This window comes from Bactrocera tryoni, unplaced genomic scaffold (assembly GCF_016617805.1).
Source record: "Bactrocera tryoni isolate S06 unplaced genomic scaffold, CSIRO_BtryS06_freeze2 scaffold_25, whole genome shotgun sequence".
Taxonomy (NCBI): Eukaryota; Metazoa; Arthropoda; class Insecta; order Diptera; family Tephritidae; genus Bactrocera; species Bactrocera tryoni.
This window is the reverse complement of record NW_024395977.1, coordinates 7,390,312-7,417,158: the sequence shown is the minus strand read 5'-3', so window position 1 is coordinate 7,417,158 and position 26,847 is coordinate 7,390,312. Positions and strand designations below refer to the sequence as shown.

At 37.0% G+C, this 26,847-nt stretch overlaps 1 protein-coding gene across 1 annotated transcript; it reads left to right on the top strand.

Annotated features, from left to right (window-relative positions):
* The first annotated feature begins 21,379 nt into the window (after nt 1-21,379).
* LOC120780421 lies at nt 21,380-21,895 on the top strand. The gene is made up of 2 exons (XM_040112699.1): nt 21,380-21,697; nt 21,752-21,895. The coding sequence occupies exons 1-2, from the start codon at nt 21,380-21,382 to the stop codon at nt 21,893-21,895; spliced, it is 462 nt and encodes a 153-aa protein (XP_039968633.1).
* The last annotated feature ends 4,952 nt before the right edge of the window (nt 21,896-26,847 follow it).

The following is a 26,847-nucleotide window of genomic DNA, read 5'->3' as shown; positions in this document are numbered from 1 at the left end:
GCACTGCGGTTTTAGTATATGTCAAATATGTTTTTCTTTCACACAGTGGCATTTTTGCTTTTGGCTTAGGAGAAACATTCATTTCTAATGAAGTACATATATAATAGAACATAATATAAATAGACCATAGGTGTTTACAACAATTATACTTAGTATGCAAAGGTATGCAACGTATATATGCGAGAGTTCTCATTCCCTATAGCTGTAGCACAAAAGAAGTAAATTGAAAATTTGCAAGGCTATTGACGAAGGCGCTCAATTCGACCGTGTTCTTGCAATTACATGTATCTGGCCGGAGCAGGCTGTACATTTTGTTCTTTAGCAAGCGAGTTTTCAACTTTTTCCAGTCTATGCGGCCTGGCGTGCAGCAATTGTTACTAAGAAAGAAAATAATAGTGTTACATTCACAAAATATTTTGAGACAATATACTTCATTCTTAAACTAGGCTAAAAAAACTTTCAGTAAAAAAAGCTAAACTTTATATCCATTCTTAATACTTTATAGCAACCTGCTGCAACAGAGTATAATAGTCTTATTCACCTAACGGTTGTATTCATTACCTAAACCTTAGAGAGATAGATATACTATTTGGTACATACATATATATGATCAGAATGACGAGAAAAGTTGAAATCCGGGTGCCTGTCTGTCCGTCTGCTCATTCAAACTGTAACTTGTGTAAAGGTTGAGACATCGTGATGGAACTTAGTACGCGGGTTCTTTAGTAGAAAAAAACAAGTAAGGAAGGGCTAAGTTCGGGTGTCACCGAACATTTTATACTCTCGCATGATAAAGGGATAATCGAGATTTCAATATCCGTCATTTACATATTTTTCAAATACCGTATTTGTGTAAAGTTTTATTCCGCTATCATCACTGGTTCCTAATGTACTATATATTATACAGAGAAGGCATCAGATGGAATTCAAAATAGCGTTATATTGGAAGAAGGCGTGGTTGTAAACCGATTTCACCCATATTTCGTACATGTCATCAGGGTGTTACGAGAATATTATACAGTAATATCTCGATTTTCGTTTTGGTCGGTTCCGAAAGATTGCGACGTAAATCGAAACGACGTTAATCAAATTTGTAGTTTTCCATATGATTATGAAAAAACAATGTTATTGGTTGTTTCAAATAAAGTACATAAATGCACATTTAATTCACTTGCATACTAAGAAATGTATTGTATGTATATAAAGTCCATAAGCACATAAAAAGAGTTAAAAACTATAGCAATTAAGAGATACATTATATTCACTTTACATAAGTGTATTTCAAGTGTAAAAAAATTCAACATATGAAATTCAGATCCTTTTTGGAATATCTATGATAAATGTACATATTACATACTCGTTTGTATGTAAAAAATAATAAGTTAAAGGATGAATTCACTCCAAACTTGAGCAATAAATAAAATAAAAGTACTTAAATTTTAGAATATCTCACTCCTCGAAGTTTTCATTTGGTATCAATACTTCAGACAAAAGCTTTTGCAGATCATCGTTGGGAAGACTTCTTTGGCTTGATGAAGTAGTGTCCGCTGATGAAATTTCAGACACGAGCATTTTGATATCATCGTCTGGAAGACTACGCTGGCTAAATGTCTGTCCTTGGGTTGATGAAGTAAAGTCCTCTGATGAAATTTCAGACATGATAATTTGGATATCCTCGTCTGGAATATTGCGCTGCGAGGTTTGGTATTGGCTTGACGAAGGAGTATCGGATGATAAAATGGGCTTGAGAAATTAATCAATCCGCTTCTGTGACAAAAATAGTTTCTTTTGTGTAAACAAATCTTTGTAATGTTGCAAGCTATTGTTAATTGAGTGTCGTGTTGAGATAACTCGCTCTTCACCTTTGTCGAATTTTTCAAAAATATTGATCGCTTTCTGTATGTGGTTAAAAGCCTCTGATATCTTTGAGACTGGAAACTGTGAACGTTCCCTCTCATTTTCGACCATCGAATTTTCTAACAGATTATCATCTTTATTAGGAGTATCTGTCAATGCCAATGCTTCTGCGTTAGTTAATGGTTCATCACCTGTTTCCAAGATATAATAAGGTCGGATTCATCAACATCTGTGAAGCAAACAGTGTGCGCTAAGTTAATTAGTTCTATATTTAAATCGTTGGAATTTTCTTCTGATCCACATCGAGATGTAGTATATTCCAGCCATATGTTTTTCCATGCATGGCTCATCGTTGTCGCGGATACTTCTTCCCAGCTTTGTTTAGTATTTTCCACTGCTTACATGACATTATATTTGACCCAAAAATTTGCGAACTACATCAGCAGATGCGCAGTGAGATTCTTTATCAATTGCATCAATCACGTTGTTAAATGTCCTTCGTAAGTAGTATTTTTTAAATGCCGCGATAACGCCTTGATCCATCGGTTGGATAAGCGCCGTTGTATTCGGCGGTAAGAAGATTACTTTAATATTGTCATTCATATCATCAAGGGGCATAATGTGGCTAGGGGCATTATCAATTAACAGCAATGCCTTGCACGCGAATCCATTTGCTTCGCAATATTTGATAACTGTTGGGCAAAAATGCAACTTAAACCAATCATAAAAAAGTTTAGCAGTCTTCCAAGCTTTTTTATTGGATTTCCAAACAACAGGGAGATTTTCTCTTTTAATAATTTTCATAGCTCTTGGCGTCTCAGACCAGAATATTTTTTTCCCCCAAATCACTTATCCAAAGAGTCAGTGCCTTCTCCATCTTTTCCATCAAAACGGGTCTTATTTCAGTAGAGGATTCCAATCAACCATCTGCAGCAGTGGATGCACTTGTGATAATCTTTTGTTTACTTTTTATGATTGTTCTTACGGTTGTTGAAGGCAAACCCATAACCCTAGCTATATTAAAAGCCTTTTCGCCCTTATCATGGCGGTGAATGACTTCCATTTTCTTTTTAATAGAAATAACATTTCGTTTCTTTTTTAATTGAACTGCACGAACACTTTTAAATTCACGTTTTGAACTCATTTTCACTCTTTTATGCGTGTTATCAGCAACACTTATAAAAATCAACTGAACGAGTTCATGAAATATATTGACAAAATTCAAAACACATAAATGTAAGAAAGGGATTCCCCAAATTCATATTTCATACAGGCGACGTAAATCAAATTGACAACGTAAATCGCGTGCAGAGGTCACTAATATTTTCACAACGTAAATCAAGACAACGTTAACGAAGCGGACGTAAATCAAGGTATTACTGTATACCGAATTTCATTAAAAGCGGTCAAGTAGTTCCTGAAATATGGTTTTTGGTCCATAAGTTGGCGATGCCACGCCCATTTCTTCCGTAAAATTTAGTGTTTCTGACGTTTTTTGTTAGTCGGTTAACGCACTCTTAGTGATTTTCAACTTTGTATGGGAGGTGGGCGTGGTTATTATCCGATTTCTTCCATTTTTGAACTGTATATGGAAATGCCTGAAGGAAACGACTCTATAGAGTTTAGTTTACATAGCTATAGAAGTTTCCGAGATATGTACAAAAAACTTAGTAGGGGGCGGGGCCACGCCCATTTTTCCAAAAAAATGACGTCCAAATATGCCCCTCCCTAATGCGATCCTTTGTGCCAAATTTCACTGTAATTTATGGCAGATTATGGACAGTATATAAGTTTCTATTTTTTTTGCTGTTGCTAGGGCGTGGCAGTATGCCGATTTTGCCCATCTTCGAGACTTAACCTTCTTACCAAGAAATACGTGCACCAAGTTTTATCATGATATCTCAATTTTTACTCAAGTTACAGCTTGCACGGACGGACGGACGGACAGACAGACATACGGATTTCACCTCTACTCGTCACCCTGATCACTTTGGTATATATAACCCTGTATCAGACTCTTTTAGTTTTAGGGCTTACAAACAACCGTTATGTGAACAAAACTATAATACTCTCCTTAGCACCTTTGTTGCGAGAGTATAATTACGATTTCGTGAATGAATGTAATCGGACAACTACCGCGCCCACAAAACATCATTAACTGAAAATTTATAAAGTGCCATCCCTAAAGGCTTAATTAAGATATAATCTCTAATTTGGCATAGGGGATTGCAGTAGCATAGGGCACTCTTAAAAAATGGCCTTGGGCCCTCCTTTTAACAAGTTTAATGCAAATATCTCCTAAACCACTTAAGGTATACAATCAAACTTCCTGAGTAAAAATCTTATAAGAACTCCTACCGACAGTGTGATAATAAATGAAATGGGAAGATAATCCCGCTTTACTCACTTATATTTTACTTTTGTAGTTAAAAACTACTAAAAACGCAATAAATCAATAATTAAATACGCCAGAGAGAAAAAATTTTACCTCCGAGGTGACATGAGAGGATTTTATGGCAGCCGGTGTGAAAACTACATCTTTTTGTGAATTCAACACAATTTAGTAGGGGGAGTTCTATTCTTATTCCTATGTCCTAGTACGAAAATGGACAAAAAATAGCGCCTACTTACCATAAACCACAATATTAAGTTCCATTTGATTCCTTCACTTTCCAATACAAAAATTAAGAAGCAGTTAATATAACGGAATAAAATTATAGTTTATGCCACCTTATGGCCAAAAATTTCCCAAATCTCTAGAATGGGATATACAATTGAAATTTTGAGAGAAGCCTTTCCTAACAATAGTTACACTGTGTTTCAATAATGAGTTGAATATGGTCAATGTTTTCCTGAGTCCTAATAATATAAAGATTTTCGAACTTCTCGTGACCTTATACTGCATATATAGGCCAATATTGAAAATGTCTTAATAAAAATATGAGATCGTGTTTTACACTCTTTGTGATAAGATTGGGCTATATTGGTGATAAATTGGGGTGAAAACTTCAACTCGCCCCTATATAACTAATATCAGGATTTTCAAAGGTCCGGCTGGTGTTATCAGTGTTATATGTGTTACATATAGCCTTTGGAAACATAATTTATGTGTCTTTAGGACGGCTCTAAAATATATCTTTTTTCAAAACAGTAACGATTTTCGGAAATGTTTTGCTACGATTAATAAATTTTTAAAACTCTACCCAAACTGGCAAAGTCTTATTTCCCATAGCTAAAACAAAAAAAAAAAACAAGTAAGGAAGGGCTAAGTTCGGGTGTCACCGAACATTTTATACTCTCGCATGATAAAGTGATAATCGAGATTTCATTATACGTCATTTACATATTTTTCAAATACCGTATTTTTGTAAAGTTTTATTCCGCTATCATCATTGGTTCCTAATGTTTATACTCGTATTATACAGAGAAGGCATCAGATGGAATTCAAAATAGCGTTATATTGGAAGAAGGCGTGGTTGTGAACCGATTTCACCCATATTTCGTACATTTCATCAGGGTGTTATGAAAATATTATATGCCGAATTTCATTGAAATCGGTATAGTAGCTCCTGAGATATGGTTCTTGGTCCATAAGTGGGCGACGCCACGCCCATTTTCAATTTTTAAAAAAAGCCTGGGTGCAGCTTCCTTCTGCCACTTCTTCCGTAAAATTTTTGTGTTTCTGACGTTTTTTGTTAGTCCGTTAACGCACTTTTAGTGATTTTCAACATAACCTTTGTATGGGAGGTGGGCGTGGTTATTATCCGATTTCTTCCATTTTTGATCTGTATATGGAAATGCCTGAAAGAAAACGACTCTGTAGAGTTGGTTGACATAGCTATAAGTAGTTTCCGAGATATGTACAAAAAACTTAGTAGGGGGCGGGGCCACTGCCCATTTTTCCAAAAAAATTACGTCCAAATATGCCCCTCTAATGCGATCAACTTTGTGCCAAATTTTACTTTAATCTTTATTTATGGCTTAGATTATGACACTTTATAAGTTTTCGGTTTCCTGCCATTTTGTGGGCGTGGCAGTGGAGCCGATTTTGCCCATCTTCGAGACTTAACCTTCTTGTAGACCAAGAAAATACGTGTACCAAGTTTCATCAAGATATCTCAATTTTTACTCAAGTTACAGCTTGGACGGACAGGACAGGACGACGGACGGACAGACGACATTGGTTTTGGTGCGGACGGACAATTCATCCGTCTACTCGTCACCCTGATCACTTTGGTATATATAACCTATATCAGACTCTTTTAGTTTGTAGGACTTACAAACAACCGTTATGTGAACAAAACTATAATACTCTCCTTAGCAACTTTGTTGCGAGAGTATAAAAATGATAAAGAGAACCAGTATATAGTGGCAGATTAAACCAACTTAGCTGGAAAATATTACTTTACATTCTAGCTATGCAGCAACATGTTAGAATAATATTTAATTTGTTATTTCAAAAATAATTTATAAGATTTGATTGTTTCTAAATTACACATACGACATAAAACTCGGGGTATTTTTATAAGGTTTCCTTTCATAAAATTATATATTATAATTTTACGGATTTTAAATTAAATTTCAGAACTGATATATATTTACGAATATATAAGAAAGTATACAGATTAAAAATTAGCTGATATAGAGAAATTCTTCAAGAAATAATTGCATTGTCTTGAGAACCGCCTACATTAGCTCGTCTAACTCAATCTGAAACGGAAATAATTTACAGCCGAAATGCACGCACGCACGCTAGAGTGCGGCAATGGAAACCAAAAACATATGCTCATACAACAAAAAACGTATACTAACCTACTAACAAACTGTAAAAAGTTTAAGCACTGTTGCTTAGTATATGAGCAAAATGTTTTGATCACGCCCACTTGACACGGGCGCACGTTAGCGAAAACTTCTAGCTCCGGGCCTTGTACCACCCAATGCGCAACTAAATCACCTACATACGCATAACATACGATTGCCCTGCGGCTTATTGAAACGCACATAAATTAACGACACATATTGTTCGCTTGCGTTAGTTGAAGTGCCTAAAAGGCTACTTCACGTTCACACATATATATCGAATATCTAGGGAATTTACACTTTAGTTCAATGGAAGCCCACGTACATATGTATAAGCATACCAGCACGTATTAGCTTGAAATACCAGTATTATTTAGTAAGCATTTCAATTACAATTTGCAAGTGCAAATAGTTCAAATTCGCTCTGTTTCTAGTATTTTTTCTGTAATGCAAAATGTATTATTTTCTTGCCTATTTTTGGGCATTACAACCAGCTGCACTTAATTTGTTTTACTCTATCACGTGCACTATTGCCACCAAAAAGTCGATTTCATTTGATTTTTACTACGATATCAACACTTGGCTCTATTAATGGCAAAAATGCTGGTCTACAGTCGAGCCTCTCTGCTTGCACCTGGTTGGAAATATTGAGAATACAGGCGTAATTTTTATGTGTATGCGGCATATTCGCTTTTACTTTTTTCACTGTATTTGTAAATAAGCAATGTGTAAAGTGCAAAATACCAGTCAGCAAAATATATAATGAATTTGTATTGTATTTATATAGCAATTGTTTGTTTTTTTATTTATATCCTGAACAGGGTATATTGAGTTTGCTACGAAATTTGTAATAACCAGACAGAAACTTTGGAGTCCCTATGAAATTGATATTTAAAGGATGGGCATAACAGGCTAAGTAAATTTATTTATGTCCGTTTGTCTATCAGTCATATTTCTGGTCGCCTCTATATGCACAAACGGGTCCTCAGTTTTTGAGGCATCGGTCTCTTTTGTCGGAACCGACAATATCGAACAAGTGTAGCACATAGCTGCTGCACAAATTGACTAATCAAATTCAAGTCCTTGTAAGGTATCTTCACAAAATTTGGCATTGATAATTACCCAAGGCAGCGCTATAGTCTTTGCAAATGTTACTCAGAGTGGATTAATATAGCTTACCTTCCACTGTCCACAAATTCCTAAGCATCTTAAGGAGTATTATAGCCCAGAGGCATGCATTTCGGTTAATTTCAGGAGTGTCGTAGGTAACTAATATTTCTCCAATACATTTTCTTTATTATTTATGTACTAATATTACAAGAATACAGGATATAATAAAAATAGAAAAGTTCAAAATTTCAGAAATTAGCAGCTAATAACCACCACTTCAAACCTTCTTAGCAATTTAAAACCAAAAAAACAAAAAAAAAACATATACACACATATATAAATATATATCTAAATATGGTTACACGGAAAAGTTAAAAAACATTTTTTCATGAAATAAAAACTTTTCTAAAAACAATTTTTTCACTTTTTTGATTGATTAAAAAATTTTCAAGTAGTAAGATTTGGAGAGATTTCAGCATATGCAAAGCATTGAATAGATGAAAATAATAAATGAAGAAAATCAACACTAGTAGCGCAATACAACTGAGCACAATTTCGTTTAGGCCGACGCTAGACATTTCTTATTGGTCCAGCTGATGGTAGTATAGCCATCTGGTTTGTAGGTTTGGCAGCACTGGTTAACTTCCAAGCTAGAACTGATCGTCGAGTACATGCGTAGAATAATCATATTACAATTGGCAATTGTGTACTTAATTTGTATAAAGTTAGTTAGAGCAACGTATTACTTTGGAACAAAATCTGTTATTTTTACATTCGCATGGATATTGTTAAAATGGCTACCACTTTTTAATTCGAAAAACAAGGAATTTTTCCTTTTAGATTTTTATAGCTACTGAGTGTACCATTCGCAACACCATCACCTATCTTAAGACCCAGCATTCGTTATTGGATAATCTTCGACTATACAGCACGCAGTGAAGAAAATATAGCAATCGGAGCTGAGAGTGTTCAGGAAGACCGTGGAGAGTCAATTCTGAGCCGTTCGCAGCAACTTGTGAAATGACTTGGCGCATTTTACATCGAGATTTTAAATGTAAAAGCTTGTGCAAGAACTCAGACGATATACCTTTAAAAGCGGCATCGCTTCGCTCTATGGGCTCCTGAAATTTTGTTCAGAGATGGGGCCCATTTCTGTCTCAATTGGCTTGTTATGGAATTGAAAAATTGCCACATTTTAAACGAAGGGGCCCAAACTTGAAGTGATTCAACAACTGCTGCTTTATCCAGATAAAAAAGGTTTTGTTGTGGTTTGTGGGTCGTTGGAATCATAGGTCCACATTTCTCCAAAACTAATGCCGGTGAGAACGTTACCGTCAATGGCGACCGTTATTGCGCTGTGATAACCGACTATTTAAGAACACATCGGTGAACAGATAATTTCACGTTTTGGGCCGGACGATGGCACGATCCGTTAGACTTTTCCTGTGTGGATATGTAAAGTCATAAGGGGTCAGTAGGGTTATCTTTTTATTTTTATTTTTTTTTTTGCATTTTCTGTTGCTTATACCTTTAGAATTAATGTAGAAATCCACTTTACCACTGGAAGGTTTCGAAAAAGGCCCAAAAATAATAATACCGCTCGACGTTCGAAGCGCTCATTTACTATATGTCCATCTTTGTATGCTTTTCAGTACCTCAAACTTTAAACGCGTTTTTCTTAATACACATTTTTTTAAACAGGCGGACATGATTCCGGTCGAACTACTTAACCGATTTGCTTAAGTTTATTTTGCTCACAAAACGTTTTGTTCACAAAACTCCTGGTTATCATTCCTACTAGATTTATAATTTTTTATAATTTATTGGCAATGTTATGACAAAGTTTATGTAAGAAAACATGGGGAAAAATTAAAAAAAAACTTTAATTACTTTTTTATTTATCAAAATTTTTTCATGATTCTAGTTGGGACAATAACCATTCACGAACTTTTTATGAATAAATTGGGTTTTTATGTTACAGATTATCTAAACATGAGAAATCGTGTCCCCCAGTGAAAAAACGCATTTCATTTAGTTAAAGTTAATGTGTTTTTCCTTTAAAAAAGTAAGGAACCTCGAAATGGTGTACGTATTAGATATAAATGTAATATTGTTTGGCGTACAGGGGAGACTGTATTATCACCACTTCAATAAAAAGTAGTTTTCTCGTAATCTAATTTTTAATTTAGTACGAGGTTTGACAATTAAGTAATGAGGCTGATTTTATTGCCGCGCTTGTGGTACCTGTGGCCTGTGACCTTGAAACTCCCTTTCCCTTTTTCCGGCATCCCTCCCCTGATTTATGTAGCATCGCTCTAGCTTGTTTGGTTCGCCTGCTGCGTCAAGTTGAGTAGACGTGTGTGTGTAGTGCTCGTCGCGAAAATGGAAAAACGAAATCAAGAGCAACGCGTCGGGATAAAATTTTGCGCCAGATTGGGCGAAACAGCTTCGGAAACGTAAGCTAAAATTGGAAGAGCGTATGGTGATAGTGCTCTTAGTCATTCCCAGTCGTGCCCAAGATCACAAGGATTGTCTCCGCGAGCCCCCGCCCGCAAAAAGCTCGCATGAGCAAATCGAAGGTGAAAACGATGATTATTGCCTTTTTTGATAGCCGTGGAATCGTCCACAAAGAATTCGTTCCACCGGGAAAAACTGTGAATTAAGTCTTCTATTGCCAAGTACTCGAAAGATTGCGAAAACGAGTCAACAGGGTGCGCCCAGACATCGCTCGTAACTGGACACCGCACTCAGCGTGTCCCAGTATTTGGCCTCTAAAGGGATCGCAGTGTTGCAACAGCCGCCTTATTCGCCCGACATGTCACCTTATGACTTGTTTTGTTTCCTAAAACAAAATCAGTGATCAAAGGAACCCCTTTTGAGTCGATTAAGGACATCCAGGCGGCCGGGACGAAGGTACTCGCGGACATCCCAGTTGAATCCTTCCAGAAATGTTACGAAGCATGGAAAACGCGCTGGAATCGCTGTATACCTGCCCAAAGGGACTACTTTGAAGGGGATGGCAGAGTTGTAGAATAATTTTCAAATATACGGTTTTTATGGAATCAGTCTCATTACTTAATTGCCATACCTCGTATGTTATAATAATACATTTTTGACGCCCTTGTGTAGAAAACGCCATCACGCAGAACTTTTTATGACAAACAGTAAAAACAAGGTCATACACATAACTGAAAATATATTGCTGCACTCGTATAATGTACTTTCGCCAAATAAAAATGTCACTTTGGGAAGTGCATTAGTAACACTGATTAAGGACAATTGCTCGGATATAAATATTATTTGCATTCATAGCGCTGCTTGCAGCTTGCAGCTTGCAGTAACTGCAAACACACATACGAACTTTGGATTATACCGAAAGGTTAACTACATTTTTTTAATGTGATTTTCTTTGTTTGCTTTTAGCGAAGAAATCGAATGCTTTAATGACTTGTTGCCTTTTCAAACAGAAAACAGAATCTTAATGCTTTGGCACACTATGGAGCTCTCAAACTTGCTTTATATCTACTTTGTTGTAGAAAATTGAAATTTTTATTGCATACTTTACAAGGCCCGACACGTCACTTAACCCATATGGGCGTTTTATATGCTACTTGAGTGCAAATGGTGACAAATATAAAATATTATTATAACATATGTGTGTAGTCTTCTAAGTTCATATACTACTAGTATGAAATTTCACTTTGGTTATATATAAGAGCATCTGTTGTACTATGAACTGATCAGGAAAGTACTGACTGCACTCAACCCATTTTAGACGGGGGTGGCATATTACTATCAGGAAAGGAATCTCTCTGAATTTCAATTATATATATAATCAATCGATTATTTTACGAAAAAACTCGATTTTCGAGTAGAATCGGAATCGAGTTTACCATCCCTACTGGCAGTCATCGCGTGCACATATAATAACCTCCGCACAATAACCACCACAAAAAAAATGGTTTTTTTTCATGTAATTTATATGGAAAACAGAAAATTTGAAACAGGCACCTCTTAATATTAATATTAAGAACTCATCTTTTGAGTGACTTTCTTTTTCACGTTTTCGAAAGTTTTTAGCCTGTTTTTCAGTTGAAAAAAAAGGTTGCCTCAGAATGACACACCCTACTGTAGGTGTGAGGTACAAATATGTAATACCTAAGGGCTTGAACACTTTTTGTTGAAATTTGACAATTCTTGGTCATAAAGTGGCATACTCTAAACGTATCACTGGTGGAAATGTTTATTCTTTTATATTTTTATATTAATTGCGGCCTGATTTGTACAAGCGAAAGGAAAGAATCAGATGGGATTTAAAACTGTGGAAAGTAGGCGTAGCTATATCGTGATTTAACCCATTTTCGCGCAGCAACGTAAAAATGGGAGACATTCTTCTGAAAGATATTTTTCCAGACAATGGAAATGTAAATGGGCGTGATAATGAGCTTAATAATTTTGCCTCTCTTTTTATTTTTGTTCGATGTCTTTTTATACTTCATCCTCTGCTTCCTCAGCTAAAAGACGCACTCAAGTTAAAGCGCGCAGTAGAAGAGGGGAACATAGATTTCATCTTGTCAAATTTAAGATGCGCAGAAGAGCAGTGTAGAAGAAGCGTAGTGAGAAAGAAATATACAACTGATCAGTCTTTACCGCTTTCATCTTCTGCCATAACTCTGAAGTCACACAAAAGTCTTCGCGCACTTTCAATCTGCTGAAGTGAAGATCAAACTCCTTGATCCTGTGCAAAGAATACACTCACATTTTACGTCTGCGTTCTGCTCAGGCTAAGTAACCGTGATTTTTATGTAAATTGTATTGTTATTGCAAAACTATTTCCGCATTTGACTTTTGTGGCAGTAAACAAGGTTTGCATGCCATGTGCGTTCCAACGACTGACTCCAGTTGAATGTATTGTGATTGCGATGCTATTTTTACCAATTCCCTTTTCCAGACCTTTTTCCACATCTGCAGCCTTAAATATCATAGCGGTGTTCTTAAGCTGAAACTTAAAGGGAAATTTTTCAATACTTACCCATCTACACATTATATACAATAACATGCACATTCGCAGTAGCTACTAAATATATCTATATAGTGTTTAGCATTTCCTTGATCAAATAACAACTAGCTAGATAAAATTGCAGTTGTAAAAGTGTGGAGTACGAAAAAACTGAAAGAGAGAGAAACTAAATGCTTAAGGTAGAATAGCAAGAATTGGTTAGCTACCACTAAGCGGCAAGGGCATCTTCGCATTGCTGTAATACAAAGAAAGAGTTTCATGCAACTTCAAATAGCAGTGTGGTAGTTTCTGTGGTTTGATTTGCTTTTGTGGCTAATATGATTTACTTTTATGCAGAAATGTCTATGTGCAAGTGTTCATATAGGTACTAAGTCCTCCAAAGCAAAGAAAAAGTAAATGATATGTAAACTTTTTTCTTTGTTAGTTCTTTCTTTGCAGTTTAAGCTAAAGCATTTAACAATTTTCTTTGCATTTTCAATAATGGTTGCAATAATCTTCAACTAAAGATATTTCTATTTAACTTTTAGTGCTCCGAGATACTGTGAAATAAAGGAATTTGCATTAATATTTTACACAATTAAATTCAATAAGTAATTTTATTCATATCACCACAGCCGACAAAATCTCAAATATCTTGACAACACATAATAACAATTAGCAATAATTCGTGATTCGCAATTAACATGAATGACATCTACTATCGTGTAGGCATCACATCAGCAGACTGCAGCTCCTTCAGCTCCTTTCACATAAACTTTATATGACATCATCGGCATATGATGATTTAATGATAGATTATATGACTTAATATAGTTTGATAACTCATCTCAAAACATTTCAACATAATACATATCCTCTCGTCTCATCACAATACTTGGCAATGGCATATCCCATCAAAAAAGACTTCATATTTAGATTTGCCAGTTAGCGTTCGGAAATTCGTTGCATCTTTCTATTTGCTTAAATATGCATACATATTTACCTTGCTTAATTTAACTTTAATGTAGTCAGCCTTGATTAAATCCTACTAACTGAAACAGGTCTTCCAAACATCCATCATAGAACAAAATTCAACACACTGATGCTCATACCAAAGTTCATGCAGTGTAAAAACTCGATCTTGTTTAATCTACTGAAAACAAATCCTAAAACCAACAAGCCATCTACGATCATAAAATGCTTGAATATTATCAATCAGTTTCATATGACTTCGACACCGCAACTTTTAAAAGTGAATACTCACCCGCATTGGCTAACGCTGAAATCATCTATAATAAGTACGCTATTTGAATTTAAAAAAACATCCACCAATTGCGAAACAAAACCGACGAAATAAAACAAATCCACGCTATCTGAAGAAAAACAGTACGAACAAAATCGTGAGGAAACAATTTTTAACAACGGAGGGGAAGACTGCTGCCAAGACAACCCTGAAACAATGATGAAGATAGAACGTCCTAGCAACATCCTTAGCTCAGGAATAACCTGACTACAAGATCGTGGGTACGCATTAACTCGAGATCACCCCGAAGCCCCATCATTTTGTATCAGACCATTAATTATCTGCTCCATATGATAATTAGCCAAAAATGTATTTAAAACATGTCATTAGACGTCAAAAATGTAAAGCGAGAGATCAGCAATGACGGTATCGTTTCAATATCAAAACAAATCACTGAAGGAATGCATTAGCCGGACGCTAAAGACGATTACTTGATTTCTTAGGATCGATTTTGAAATATATCACAAGCGTCCCAGACCACGACGATTACGTGATTGAAATTAAAACAAGGTTCAACGACATAATTGAAAATAATAATAAACAAAGACAAATTAATTCTAACTTTGGAAATAATGATTAAAACATTTGATATTAGGATCATTAAAACAACAGCTATATATCGCAAGAATTATGCAAATGAGTTATGCTTCTGATCTACAACTAATAATTTCTCGAAGGAAGAATCTAGAGATTCAGCAGCAATAAATACGGACGAGATGGAAAGATGGTTAGTAAACAAACTAAACAGTAGAACAAACTAGTATACTGATTATTGACATGGACCTGAATATGCAAGACACGGGCTGTAGGTAGATTAGACGACACTTTCATTGTAATTTATAAACATCCAGCCTGTTGAAAAGAAATGCATAACAAAGTTACTCCATTATCCTATCGTCAAGGCATTACTTTGGATATGAATAAAATCGTAAGTAAAATTTTGGAAGATAAAATAATATTAAGATATAAATGTAAAAATAATTTAAGTAAATATATTTGTAAACAAGAACCTAATGACAACTGTACAAATACTGCAATGATCGAAGGTTTTGAAAGCCCATTGTAATGTTTATATCCAAGAAAATAACACACCCATTAGAGATTTAGGACATGGTACGTGTTTTTATTACAAGTTGAAAACATTATTATAAACGAAAAATCAATTGGAAGGATTGAACTTTAATTCAATTTAATGAAAACAAATTTATTATTGGCTCTGAAGTATTCCACAACAGGTGCCAAAGAAATTAGAGACTATATTATAGCTAAAGCGAAAGCTAAAAAAAGTATATAATTTTAAAAAGAAACAATCTACAGGATTTATTTGTTATTGCAAGACAAACTATTGTGGCATTTCGAATTGCATAGATAACAACTTTTCTTGCAGAGACACCTTTTTGATACATATACATCCTTTCTTGCATACGCAGCGCATAAATCCTTGGCCTGTTCCTATGGCTGTTCCCTTAGCAATAGTTCTCAAAGGTAAATTTGTATTCGGTACATCTTCTTCAAGCAAAAATTTTTCTTTGCACTTGTCAAATTCTGTCCTGAAAAGCACATTTAAATAGATTACTCATTAGCGGAATAATGAGAACAAAGGAATATAACTAAGTTTGATAAAACAATGAAGTAACGCGTATGTTCATATCTGCAATATAATTTGTCAAGCGTTCCATATTTCTCTAATGTCAATGTAATTTTCTTGGCCTGTTTTTTCAAGTTTTGATGTGCTGTTTCTCTGGATGCCATTATTTGTCGATTCATATTGTTTACAATTTCAAGGTCTTTGTCGTGTGGTGGTATTATAAGAGGTTCAGCTGTCGGAGATGCTTCATCTTCAATGCCATATTCACTTGTTTCTGTTACAATTGGCGATTCTCTATTTGTTTTGGACGAACTTTCTACGTCTTTTTGTTGGGCTTCAGTTATAATCAGATGCTGTCCACTGCAACTAGTTACAGGCTCGGATTCTGCATTATCTGTATTATCCGTCATATTTATTTTATTCAACGCATTTTTAAAATCCTCTTCATCTCGTATATCCTCAATAACATCTCGAGGCAAAATCGAAGTCATAAGCCCTACTCGCGGTTCGATACCAAACTTTGCTTTGTATGGTGACTGTTTAATACCGGAATGAAGTGCCCGATTTTTCATAAACTGCATAAAACGAATACCATTTGACCACATTGTAGTATTGTTATCTTGCACCCATGAAGCCAAAATTTTCTCCACGTCTTGGTTAGCCCTTTCAACAGATCTTTGGCTTTGGCTGTGTCTTGGCTTTCCATGGACCAGTTTACACTCGGGCCAAAATGAAACGAGCTCATTTATGACAGAATTTACAAATTCTCTGCCGTTATCGGAGTGTAAGATGCAAGGAGCACCAAATGTAAAAAATATTTCAGTCAATTGATACGCTACCTCGGCGGCTCTCTTTTTTTCAGTGCACGTAACAAAACAAATTTTGTCAAATGGTCCTGATATACCATTATAAACTTGAATCGCCGATCTTCTTGTGTTTGCATGTCGATTGGATCGACTTGGGAACGACTGTTCATTTCATAATGTATTATGGCTTTTGAAACAAGTCCTTTTTTCATACTCTTTTTACGCTGACAAGTTTCGCACATAGAGAGAAAAATATTTATCATTTCTAAAGTTATGTTTGCATATTTTCGAGAAGTTAAATTTTTCAGTCTATCCCGACCACCATGTTCGATGGCCACATGAGCTGCTTCAATTATGTCAAAAATTTCATCTACATACAAGTTTAGTCACTAATTTTCGTATACCACAAATATTAATTACCTTAAATCGCTTCAGTCTCCTGTATTGTTTTTGAGATTTTTGAACAGCTAGTTGTGCTTCTTCAATTTCGTCCACTAATTTGTCATTGATTTCTTTTATCATAATATTAAAGTGGTCTTCCTTTTTTTCGTGATCACGAATCGCTAATAATTTGTTTAAAAATTCATCTTTCCATCGCGTCCCCTCATTTAAGTTTGCCACGACAATTGCGCTCGCTCGAATAAATAATACACGTGTTTATTGCTATAACAACGAAGCGAGAATGAACGAAGCAAACACACATCGCGCGGACAGCTCTTCCCCCGCACTTGTCGAATCAGGTGATGCCTCGCGGCCAATCACAACAAATGAATTCTAACTTTCGGAACAGTTTTAACTGACTCCCTGTGGAAAAACGCGTTCTAACTAGGAAAAACGCGTTATGTCTAAAATCTAGTTTTAACTGTAACATATAAGTACATACATACATAGGTATGTATATTTTATATCAAAGCACACAAGCATGCACGTACAAATTGAACTATTTCATGACGAATTCCTTAACATCTTTGGAAATACATAATATATATATACATATATATTATTAATGTACGTTTAATAAGTTATATATTTACATATTTATTTGCTGGGCGTTATATGTTTGATGGCATATTAAAAGACCAAGCGGTCGCGCAAATATGACAGACCATACGTATAATATTTGCAAATTTGTCTACACACAACTTTGTATGTAAATTAGTACACTTATTGCTTCATGCGAAATCTCCGTTGTCACGGGCAACCAATGGTTGAAGCTCACGTTTTGTCGAAGAGTCAATGTGTCACAACATTGTGTTGTTAGTAGAAAATCTGAGCTGTGTCGAAAACACAAACGAACGATCGCCAATTGCCACTGCTTCCCTTGCCGCTGTAACAGCTTCTCCAACAAACCAGCGTAAATATGTACATATGTATGTTTAGGTATGAGCTTGCATACATATCGACACAGATTTTTGCAAGCCGCATAAAAATATACATATGTATATATATGCTACATATAGACTACGTATTAAAGGTATGTATTTTGAGGCTCGGGCCCGCACGAAACAAACTCTTTTTTGAGAAGCCCGCCCGGCCGAACACGAAACTTTTTCACCAAGGCCCTGGCCCGGCCCGACCCGGCACGAAACTTATTTACACATATAAGTAAATTTAAAATACATGCAATTTATAATAAATAAATAAATTTTTGCTAAATTTGTGCTTTTTAACCTAGTGCGTTTTTCATTTAAAGCATGGCCCGATTTTGAAAAAAGCCTTTCGCTCGTAGACGAACTGGCTGGAATAGCCAGAATGGTCCGAGCCAATTTGGGAAGGTATTTTAAGTCCCTTGTATTTTTCCAGAATTCTAAAATATGTGTGCCATGAGCTACTGGATTGGCCAAATATTTGTCAAGCTCTATGTCGATAGCGTTTTTCTCAACTTTTCGTTTTTTTACATAACTTATGTCTAAAAATTCAGCAAACATTCTATTTTCGGAATTATTTGGGCTTATTTTATTAGTTATGTCATCAAAGCTACTATTTTCATGATCACCTATAAATTCGGAGAGCATTGCTTTTACCGTAGCTAACACATTTTCTCTTTTTTCCTCTGAAAGGAAATTCATCTCTTTATATGGAGGGTTCAAGAAAAGCCCAACTAAATGAGCGATTGCCGGAAGAAACCTGACTTCCAATGCGCTTAGGGTCATTGTTTTAAACTCAGTTATTATTTGGGAATCAAGTGTGCTAGTTCTGCAAAGTTTACATAATTTTTAGACCACAATGCAAATATTTGCATTGTTGGTTCCTTGTTAGAGCTAAGTGCTTCAGAGCAGTCCTTAAAAGGTTTTAAGAAGCATAAAATGTTTTCAAGTAATGAAAAATCTAAATTACTAATTCGCTGTAGCTCATCTTTTTTAAGTAAAAGAGTTTTTATTTCCTCTTTTACATCAAATATACTCAAGAGCATAAAAAATGTAGAGTTCCAGAGTGTTTTAACTTGCTGTTTCAGCGTTTTTAAGAGCTTACTGTTAAGCTGAGAATGTTTAAAACATTTGACTAAAGATTTGCAGCAATCTATTAAAGCCTTCACTTCCGCAAGAGGATTTTTCTCAATGACGTCATCCATGACAAGGTTCAGATTGTGACAAGCACAAGATAGGCACTTGAAGCTTTTAAATGCCGCAACGACATTTGCACCATTGTCCATAACGAACACAGCTCGATCGATAGTTTCAAGTGTGTTGAAATCCTGTGAAATGTCCTGAACATTTTTAAGAATATTTTCTCCAGTTTTCTTCTCGTCCAAGAACTCCCTGATACTTGTAAAAGATACACAAGTAGTTTAAATGCTTCATAAACATTAATAAATAAATATGTAAATATGTGTGTATGAACATGTACATTATATGTAATCGTACACACAAATATATTATAAAAATTGATTTATATTAGTACCTAAAAGAGCGACGTTCAGTTGGAAGCTATCATCCACATAGAGAGCAGTCAGCGATATAAAATTTCGCTGCGTGTAGTCGCAACTCCACATGTCGGTCGTGTATGCCAGTTGTTGGTTTTTCAAACTTATGATAAGTTGAGTTTTCAACGTTTCGTACTCTTTCTCCATGATGGTAGTGATTAACACTTTACGGGATATAACCAAATCATCAAAAGACTGACTTCCAAATTCTGCTCCTATGTTGAGAAGTGCTTGGCTATATTCACGGAAGCCGCTACCTACCAATTCACAAAAAAACAGAGTCAATGCAACGAATGCAATGGGAATAGAACTTATCTTTGGTAATATTGAAAGGGTGCAAGTCTTTTGCAACTAAGGCTAGCTACTTTCGAGCAAACGAATCCCGAAATCGCGTCGAAACAACTTTTTTGGCAAACATGTCCAATTTGGGCTGTGACTTAAGCGCGTCTTGTTGAGACATGCACTTATGGCGGCTGAGGGTGCCCGTGCCTTGTTTTGAATTATACACCAGCACATGCTTACAGCTCCGGCAGCACACAAAATCGACATTCTTGCCATTATAATTAACGCAATCGAACAGCTTCCACACGTCACTTCTGCCCTTTTCATTTTGTATTAGCTTTACACATTCACTTTTTTTATTCACAGCGTCCTGAATGGTTTGTCGCGACATATTTTATATTTCACAGTTTTATCAATTTCACAATAGGACGCCAATTTTGAATTAGTGGTGTGCAAACAAGTAAAATTTGTATAAACAAATCGATAGTAAATTTAAAATGCGATAAATGGCGGTTCTAATTCGAGAATAAAAAAAAATAGCGCGATCAAATCAAAATTGTTTTCAGGCCTATTTCGGGTTTTTACGGGCCGGGCCTTTTTGCTAAGGCCCGGGCCCGCACGAAACCCGCACGAATCTTAATTTCAGGGCCCGGGCCCGCTCCGGCCCGCGGACCACGAAAGAAAGCCCGGCCCGTGCCCACCTCTCCTACGTATAGACTACTACGTAATATAGCGTGGCGATTGTAACAGATATTTAAGAGGCTTTACAAAACATAATACCTGTAATTTAAGCATGTGAATGCAAACTACATTTTACATGCAATTCCCCTGGTGCTTTAAATGGTTTAATGCGATCTCAAAAATCTTCTTTTAATTTTACTTTTTTTTTAAATAAAATTAAAGCATTATATCGGAATTCATTAAAATCTTTAATAGGATTGCTTGCAAATTTATTTCATATATTTATTTTATATTTATTTATATTATTATGTTCGCATACTCCTCCTTGCCGGCTTGCCCGATTTCAATGAAATTTTCAGGGGGGATTGGGGTCTGTTTGGAGGGTGCACATAAGAAATTTAATGTGTGTATCATTGCACGTTTTGCAAAAACAAAAAAAAAAAAAAATGATACATCCCGCCTCTACAAATTCTCATGAAATACTGTTTTGCCGCAAGATTGGCAGTCCTGTCAAATGCTTTTTACTAATAAACAGAAACAACTGGCGGATGTTTACAATTAATAAAAAAACATTGACATCGCATGTTGATCGTTTTTGCCTGTCATTCGCTCTTTCTATGGATGACTGTCAAGCTAACAAGACATACCTGTTCCGAATGCACTGAGTGTATCAAAAAAAATGTTTCAACATTGTGTGTATTTTTCTCAGATTTCAACGTGATTAACATTCTGCGTACAACACAAAGCTAGTGAGTATTGTTGTTGTTTCGTATGTGATGCCATGCGGTTCGATTGTCGGTTGAAAATGCGCGGTGTGTGTAAAAAAAAGTGTTTCAACATTGTGTGTTTTTTCCAGATTTAATTCCATCGATTTGCTACATTTATTCGAACCGATTTTGTGTTTTTCTGCTGACAGTGGAACACACACAAAGCCAGTGAGTATTGTTATTGTTTCGTAAGTGCTTCCATGCGGTTTGCAAATACACTGTTGGTGGGTCTTATTGCATATGCGTGTGTGGGTAAAATCAAAATGGAACATGTTGGCTTTCACTACGATCCTGACTGCGACTACAGCCTGCATGGTGCCATTGGAGCAATGGATATTATTTGTACTTATTACAATGCAGCGAAGTTTCGAGGAGAAACAGCTGGCATGTGCTGCTCCAGTTTCAAAGTGAAACTGCCTGCATTGGAACCGCCACCAGAACCATTACATTCCTTACTCACTGGAGAATCACCGACGTCTAAGCATTTCTTGCAGAACAGACATGCATACAATTCATGCCTTCAAATGACTTCTTTTGGTGCCACAAAGATCATTAGAGATCCATTTATGCCGACGTTCAAGGTGATTACTTTGCATGGAATTTCCAGTGAAACATTTGACTTTTTTATTCTACAGATTCAGGGACAAATATACCATCGAGCAGGCTCGCTCATACCATTTGCCGATGCCGACTATCAATTTTTGCAAATATATTTCATCGGTAATGAAACTGACCAACTAAATCAACGATGTAACATTGCGACCGGCACAAGACGATAAATCATACTAAATTTGCAAAGATTTTTTCATGAACACAATGAATTGATTCGATTGTTCAAAACCGCATTGGACCGCATTCCGTCTGATAACCATCGAATCGCCATCAGAGCAGACAAAATGCCGATGGGGCAGCATGCCAGACGATTCAAAGCACCAACAATCGATGAGGTGGCAATCGTCATTGTTGGTGAACAGTTTGAATCGCGAGATATTGTACTGCACCGTAGAAACGAACAACTTCAGCGTGTTTCCGAGCTACACCGTAGTTATGATGCATTAGATTATCCGATATTATTCTGGAGAGGTGATGACGGCTATCACATCAATATGCGATTGATAAATCCAACTACTGGTAAAAAAGTACAATTTCTGAGAAGAAATGTTACTTACGATTTAATATTTTGTGTATTGTTCTTTTATAGGCCAATAAACACCGAAAAAACTCAGTGCAATGAACTTCTATTCGTGCAGAATAATGATTCGTCCGCAAGAAGACAACTACATCCTGAAATGTCGCAAGCTTCTCCATCAGTATTTGGTTGACATGTATGCGAAAATCGAGACCGAACGTGTCAACTTTATTCGATTCAACAAAGCGAAATTACGTTCTGAAGAGTACATCCATTTGAGAGATGCCGTAATGAATGATGCAAATGTGAATAGCATTGGATGTCTGACAATATTGCCAGCCACATACATCGGCAGTCCGCGCCATATGCACGAGTATGCGCAAGATGCGATGTCGTATGTGCGCCATTACGGCAGACCGGATCTGTTCATAACGTTCACGTGCAATCCGAAGTGGAATGACATCAAATGATATTTGTTCCCCGGTCAATCAACAACTGATCGTCACGACTTAACAGCACGTGTATTCAGGGAAAAGCAAAAAGTAATGGTGAATTTAATTGTGAAACTTCATGTTTTTGGAGAAGTTCGATGCTGGATGTACCCGATCGAATGGCAGAAAATTTGGTTAGTTCGCAAAATACGACCAAATCAGATTGATAAAGTCATCTCATTCCAGATGAAGCAATCGACCCACAATTGTTCGACGTTGCAACAAAAAACATGATCCACGGCCCTTGCGGCGCTATTAATCCAACGTCACCATGCATGATTGATAATAAGTGTTCAAAGCGCTATCCTAGAGCTTTATTTGATGATACAATCACTGGAAATGACGGATATCCACTATATCGGCGTCGATCCGCTGAAGATTGCGTAATTCAACGGTCATAAAAGTTCGGAATCAAGACGTTGATGTTGATAATCGTTGGGTCGTGCCGTATTCACTATTGTTATAAAAAATTTTCGAAGCGCACATCAATGTAGAATATTGCAACTCTGTCAAATCGATCAAATACATCTGCAAATACGTAAATAAGGGCAGTGATATGGCAGTTTTCGGAGTGGCTGATTATCAGAGAATCGATGAAATTCAGCAATACCAAATGGGCCGTTATATAAGCAGCAACGAAGCGGTATGGCGCGTTTTATCGTTCCCAATACACGACCGGCATCCCGTTGTTCTTCATTTGGCAGTTCGACCACCGGGGACAACACTAATTACCTTTTTGAGTTGTGTGAAAACGATGAATTTGCAAGAACATTGCTATATTCCGAAATACCACAATATTTCACTTGGAATCGCCATAATAATATCTACATGCCTTCCGTCAAATCCGCAAGAACTGTGGAATAAGTACAAAGACTGCATGACCGAGGACTTATTAATTTTGGCGCGTAATCGAGCATCGGACGCAGACTTGCTATATACATTACAAATGTATAATGAAGATTGAAGATCTGTGCCTTACAATTACGAATAAGGCATTAGCGCAACTTGGCATAACTGCGCCCAATTGTTCAGCGATTGATATGCTTGACCATGAGCTTCAACATGAACAACAATACGATGGCAATAAATTACGTGCTTTCATACAAGCTAACATTACCAAATTGAATATTCAGCAGAAAAATGCTTATGATAAGATTATACGAGCGGTTGACAATAACGCCGGTGGATTCCACTTTCTGGATGCGCCCGGTGGTACAGGGAAGACGTTTCTGATCTCTTTGATTCTTGCTACTATACGGTCACAGCGGAAAATTGCGCTGGCAATTGCTTCGTCAGGCATCGCTGCTACTCTACTTGATGGCGGCCGAACAGCACGTTCTGCGTTGAAACTACCGTTGAACATCCAAGTCGCTGAAACACCAACGTGCAACATATCGATGGAATCAGAAATGGCAAAAGTTTTGCGAGGAGCTGGAATAGTTGTAACGAAGCTTTTTCTGCCCCTGCTTCTTACAAGTATAAATTGCTGAGGTATACTCACCGTGTCCAGGGTTCGTTACAATAAATTTTGTAGATACTGGGGCTCCTCTGCGAATCGTACTTTATTTCATTCAACTTATATTAATATGTAAAATGTAATATGCATATATTAATCTATGTTACAAAATTGTCTCCTGCGTTGTACTGTCGTCGCCCGATGACGACGCTGTCAGGGTAACGGTTCTGTGTGGCCCGTTAGGGCAATACCATTTCCCGCTCTGTTGCGCTCCTAGGTGCTAGACGACTTGCTGCTCTGTACCACGACGATCACACTCGGCTACTTCTGCCGGCGCAGGTGTAGCCTTCAATAAGGGTGTCCTGGCGTACACGTTGACACTCCTCTGTTACGACGACTGCGCCCGGCTATTTCTGCCAGCGCTCCTGTAAACTTCGATGATAAAGTCCGGGCATATACGTTGACGCTCGCGTGCTACGACGACTACGCTCGGCTACTTCTGCCGGCGCTCGTGTAGGCTTCAATACGCTGTCCTGGTATACACGTTGACACTCGCGTGCTACGACGACTACGTTCGGCAACTTCTGCCGACGCTCGTGTAGGCTTCAATAACGCTGTACTGGTATACACCTTTACGCTCCTCTGCTACGCTGGAGAGGTCCTTTTTACCACTTTTGCCGCGTAGAGATCCCGGATCACGGAAGACTGCGTTAGCGACCGCGATGTTAAAGGTTGAGTTGGTCAGAGGATAAACTCACTACCAAGCTCGACCTTAACAGACAGCGTTCACAAGTCAGGGTACCAAGACTTGCCAGAGGATAAACTCACTGCGTAGTCTGATGCCAAACGTGCGTACGCTGTTACAGTCCCGTGCTGACTCCCTGATCATCCGTCACCTAACTCCCCAGCAAGCCATGTTGCGTTGGGATGGCGTGTGTTGCTGGGACGACGTATGTTGCTGGCAGTGGCGTGGTTTTACCGCTGCGTATGCATGCTTGTTGTTGTTTTATCTGCTTGTCTGATTTCTCCGTCTTCGTGGTATCCCGCTGTATTGCTTGCGTAGCGTGGTTTTACCGCTGCGTATGCATTGTTGTTGTCATTTCATCTGCATGTCTGGTTTCTCAATCTTCTTGTGTTTCTAGAAGTGGCGTGGTTTTCCCGTTGTGTTGTGAACAATAGGGTGTGTCTTTATGGGTTGTGTGGGCTAAATTCTGTATAGATATTTAGTTCTCACATAGTTCTATGGTATGAATGCCTAATGGCTAACAAAAAGTATAACAAGCATTCAATAGAACAATGCAAGATTTACGCCAAAAGCAATAACTTTTTGGCGGAGCATTAGTCTTATTATCCGGCGATTTTCGGCAAACTTTGCCAGTCATTCCTCGATCAACTCCTGCCGACGAAATAAACGCATGTTTAAAATCGTCAGTTTTGTGGAGACGTGTTCAAAAGCTGACTCTTACCATCAACATGCGAGTCAAATTGCAAAATGATCAATCCGCAGCGGCGTTTTTGAAGCAGTTCTTGGACATTGGCGAAGGCAAAATACCAATCGATGATACCGGTTTGATCACAATGCCTAACAACTTTTGTACAATTTTACAATCGAAAGAAGAATTGACTGAAAGTGTATTTCCGAATATTGTTAACGAAATCAATTTTGCCATTCAAGAAAAACTGCCAGGAGAAGCTACAACATATACTGTACTCTTACCACGCATTCCCATGATTCCAACGAACATGCCGTTTGAATTTAAGCGCTTGCAGTTCCCAGTACGTCTTGCCTTTGCGATGACCATCAACAAATCGCAAGGGCAAACGTTTCAAGTGTGCGGCGTCAATTTGGAAGAACCGTGCTTCTCCCACGGCCAATTGTTCGTCCCATGCTCGAGAGTGGGAACACCAAGGTGCTTATTCATTTACTCGCCAGGTGAAAAAACCAAAAAATATTGTATACCAATATGTTTTATAAATGTTTTATAAATAAGTAACAGTTTTACAACAATAAATAAAACACAAAGTAAAAACCCTTAAGAGTTTTAATCGATTTAGGTGTAGCGAAGCGCACAGGGTAACAGCTAGTATTTATTAAAATAGTTTTGCTCACCGACCGGTTGACTTATCACCCAATTATATATAAATGATCAAGATGACGGGATTTCGCACAGGGGAAAATGAAATCGGAAGATAACCCCGCTCATTCCGCACATAACGGTACCGTTAAAAACTACTAAAAGACCAATAAATCAAAACCCTTAAGAGTTTTAATCGATTTAGGTGTAGCGAAGCGCACAGGTTAACAGCTAGTATTTATTAAAATAGTTTTGCTCACCGATAGGTTGACTTATCACCCAAATATATATAAATGATCAAGATGACTGGATTTCGCACAGGGGAAAATGAAATCGGAAGATAACCCCGCTCATTCCGCACATAACGGTTAAAAACTACTAAAAACTACTAAAAGTGGGCGGCATCGGAGTACAACACGCCTACATCACAATTGTAAAACTTATTTGATTTTTTTCCCTTTCCAGTATACAAATAAAGCACCAGTTAATATAGCGGGATGAAACTATGCACGAATAGTATGTATTGAGTATGTATCAATCCAAATTCTAACACAACTTTTGAAGCCCCCAGGTAATATTG

Excerpts from the sequence above, each read along its gene's own strand:
- LOC120780421 (XM_040112699.1), top strand. The coding sequence starts at position 21,380 with ATGGAACATGTTGGCTTTCACTACGATCCTGACTGCGACTACAGCCTG. Across the intron at positions 21,698-21,751 it reads CATTTATGCCGACGTTCAAG|ATTCAGGGACAAATATACCA; the intron begins GTGATTACTTTG and ends TTTATTCTACAG.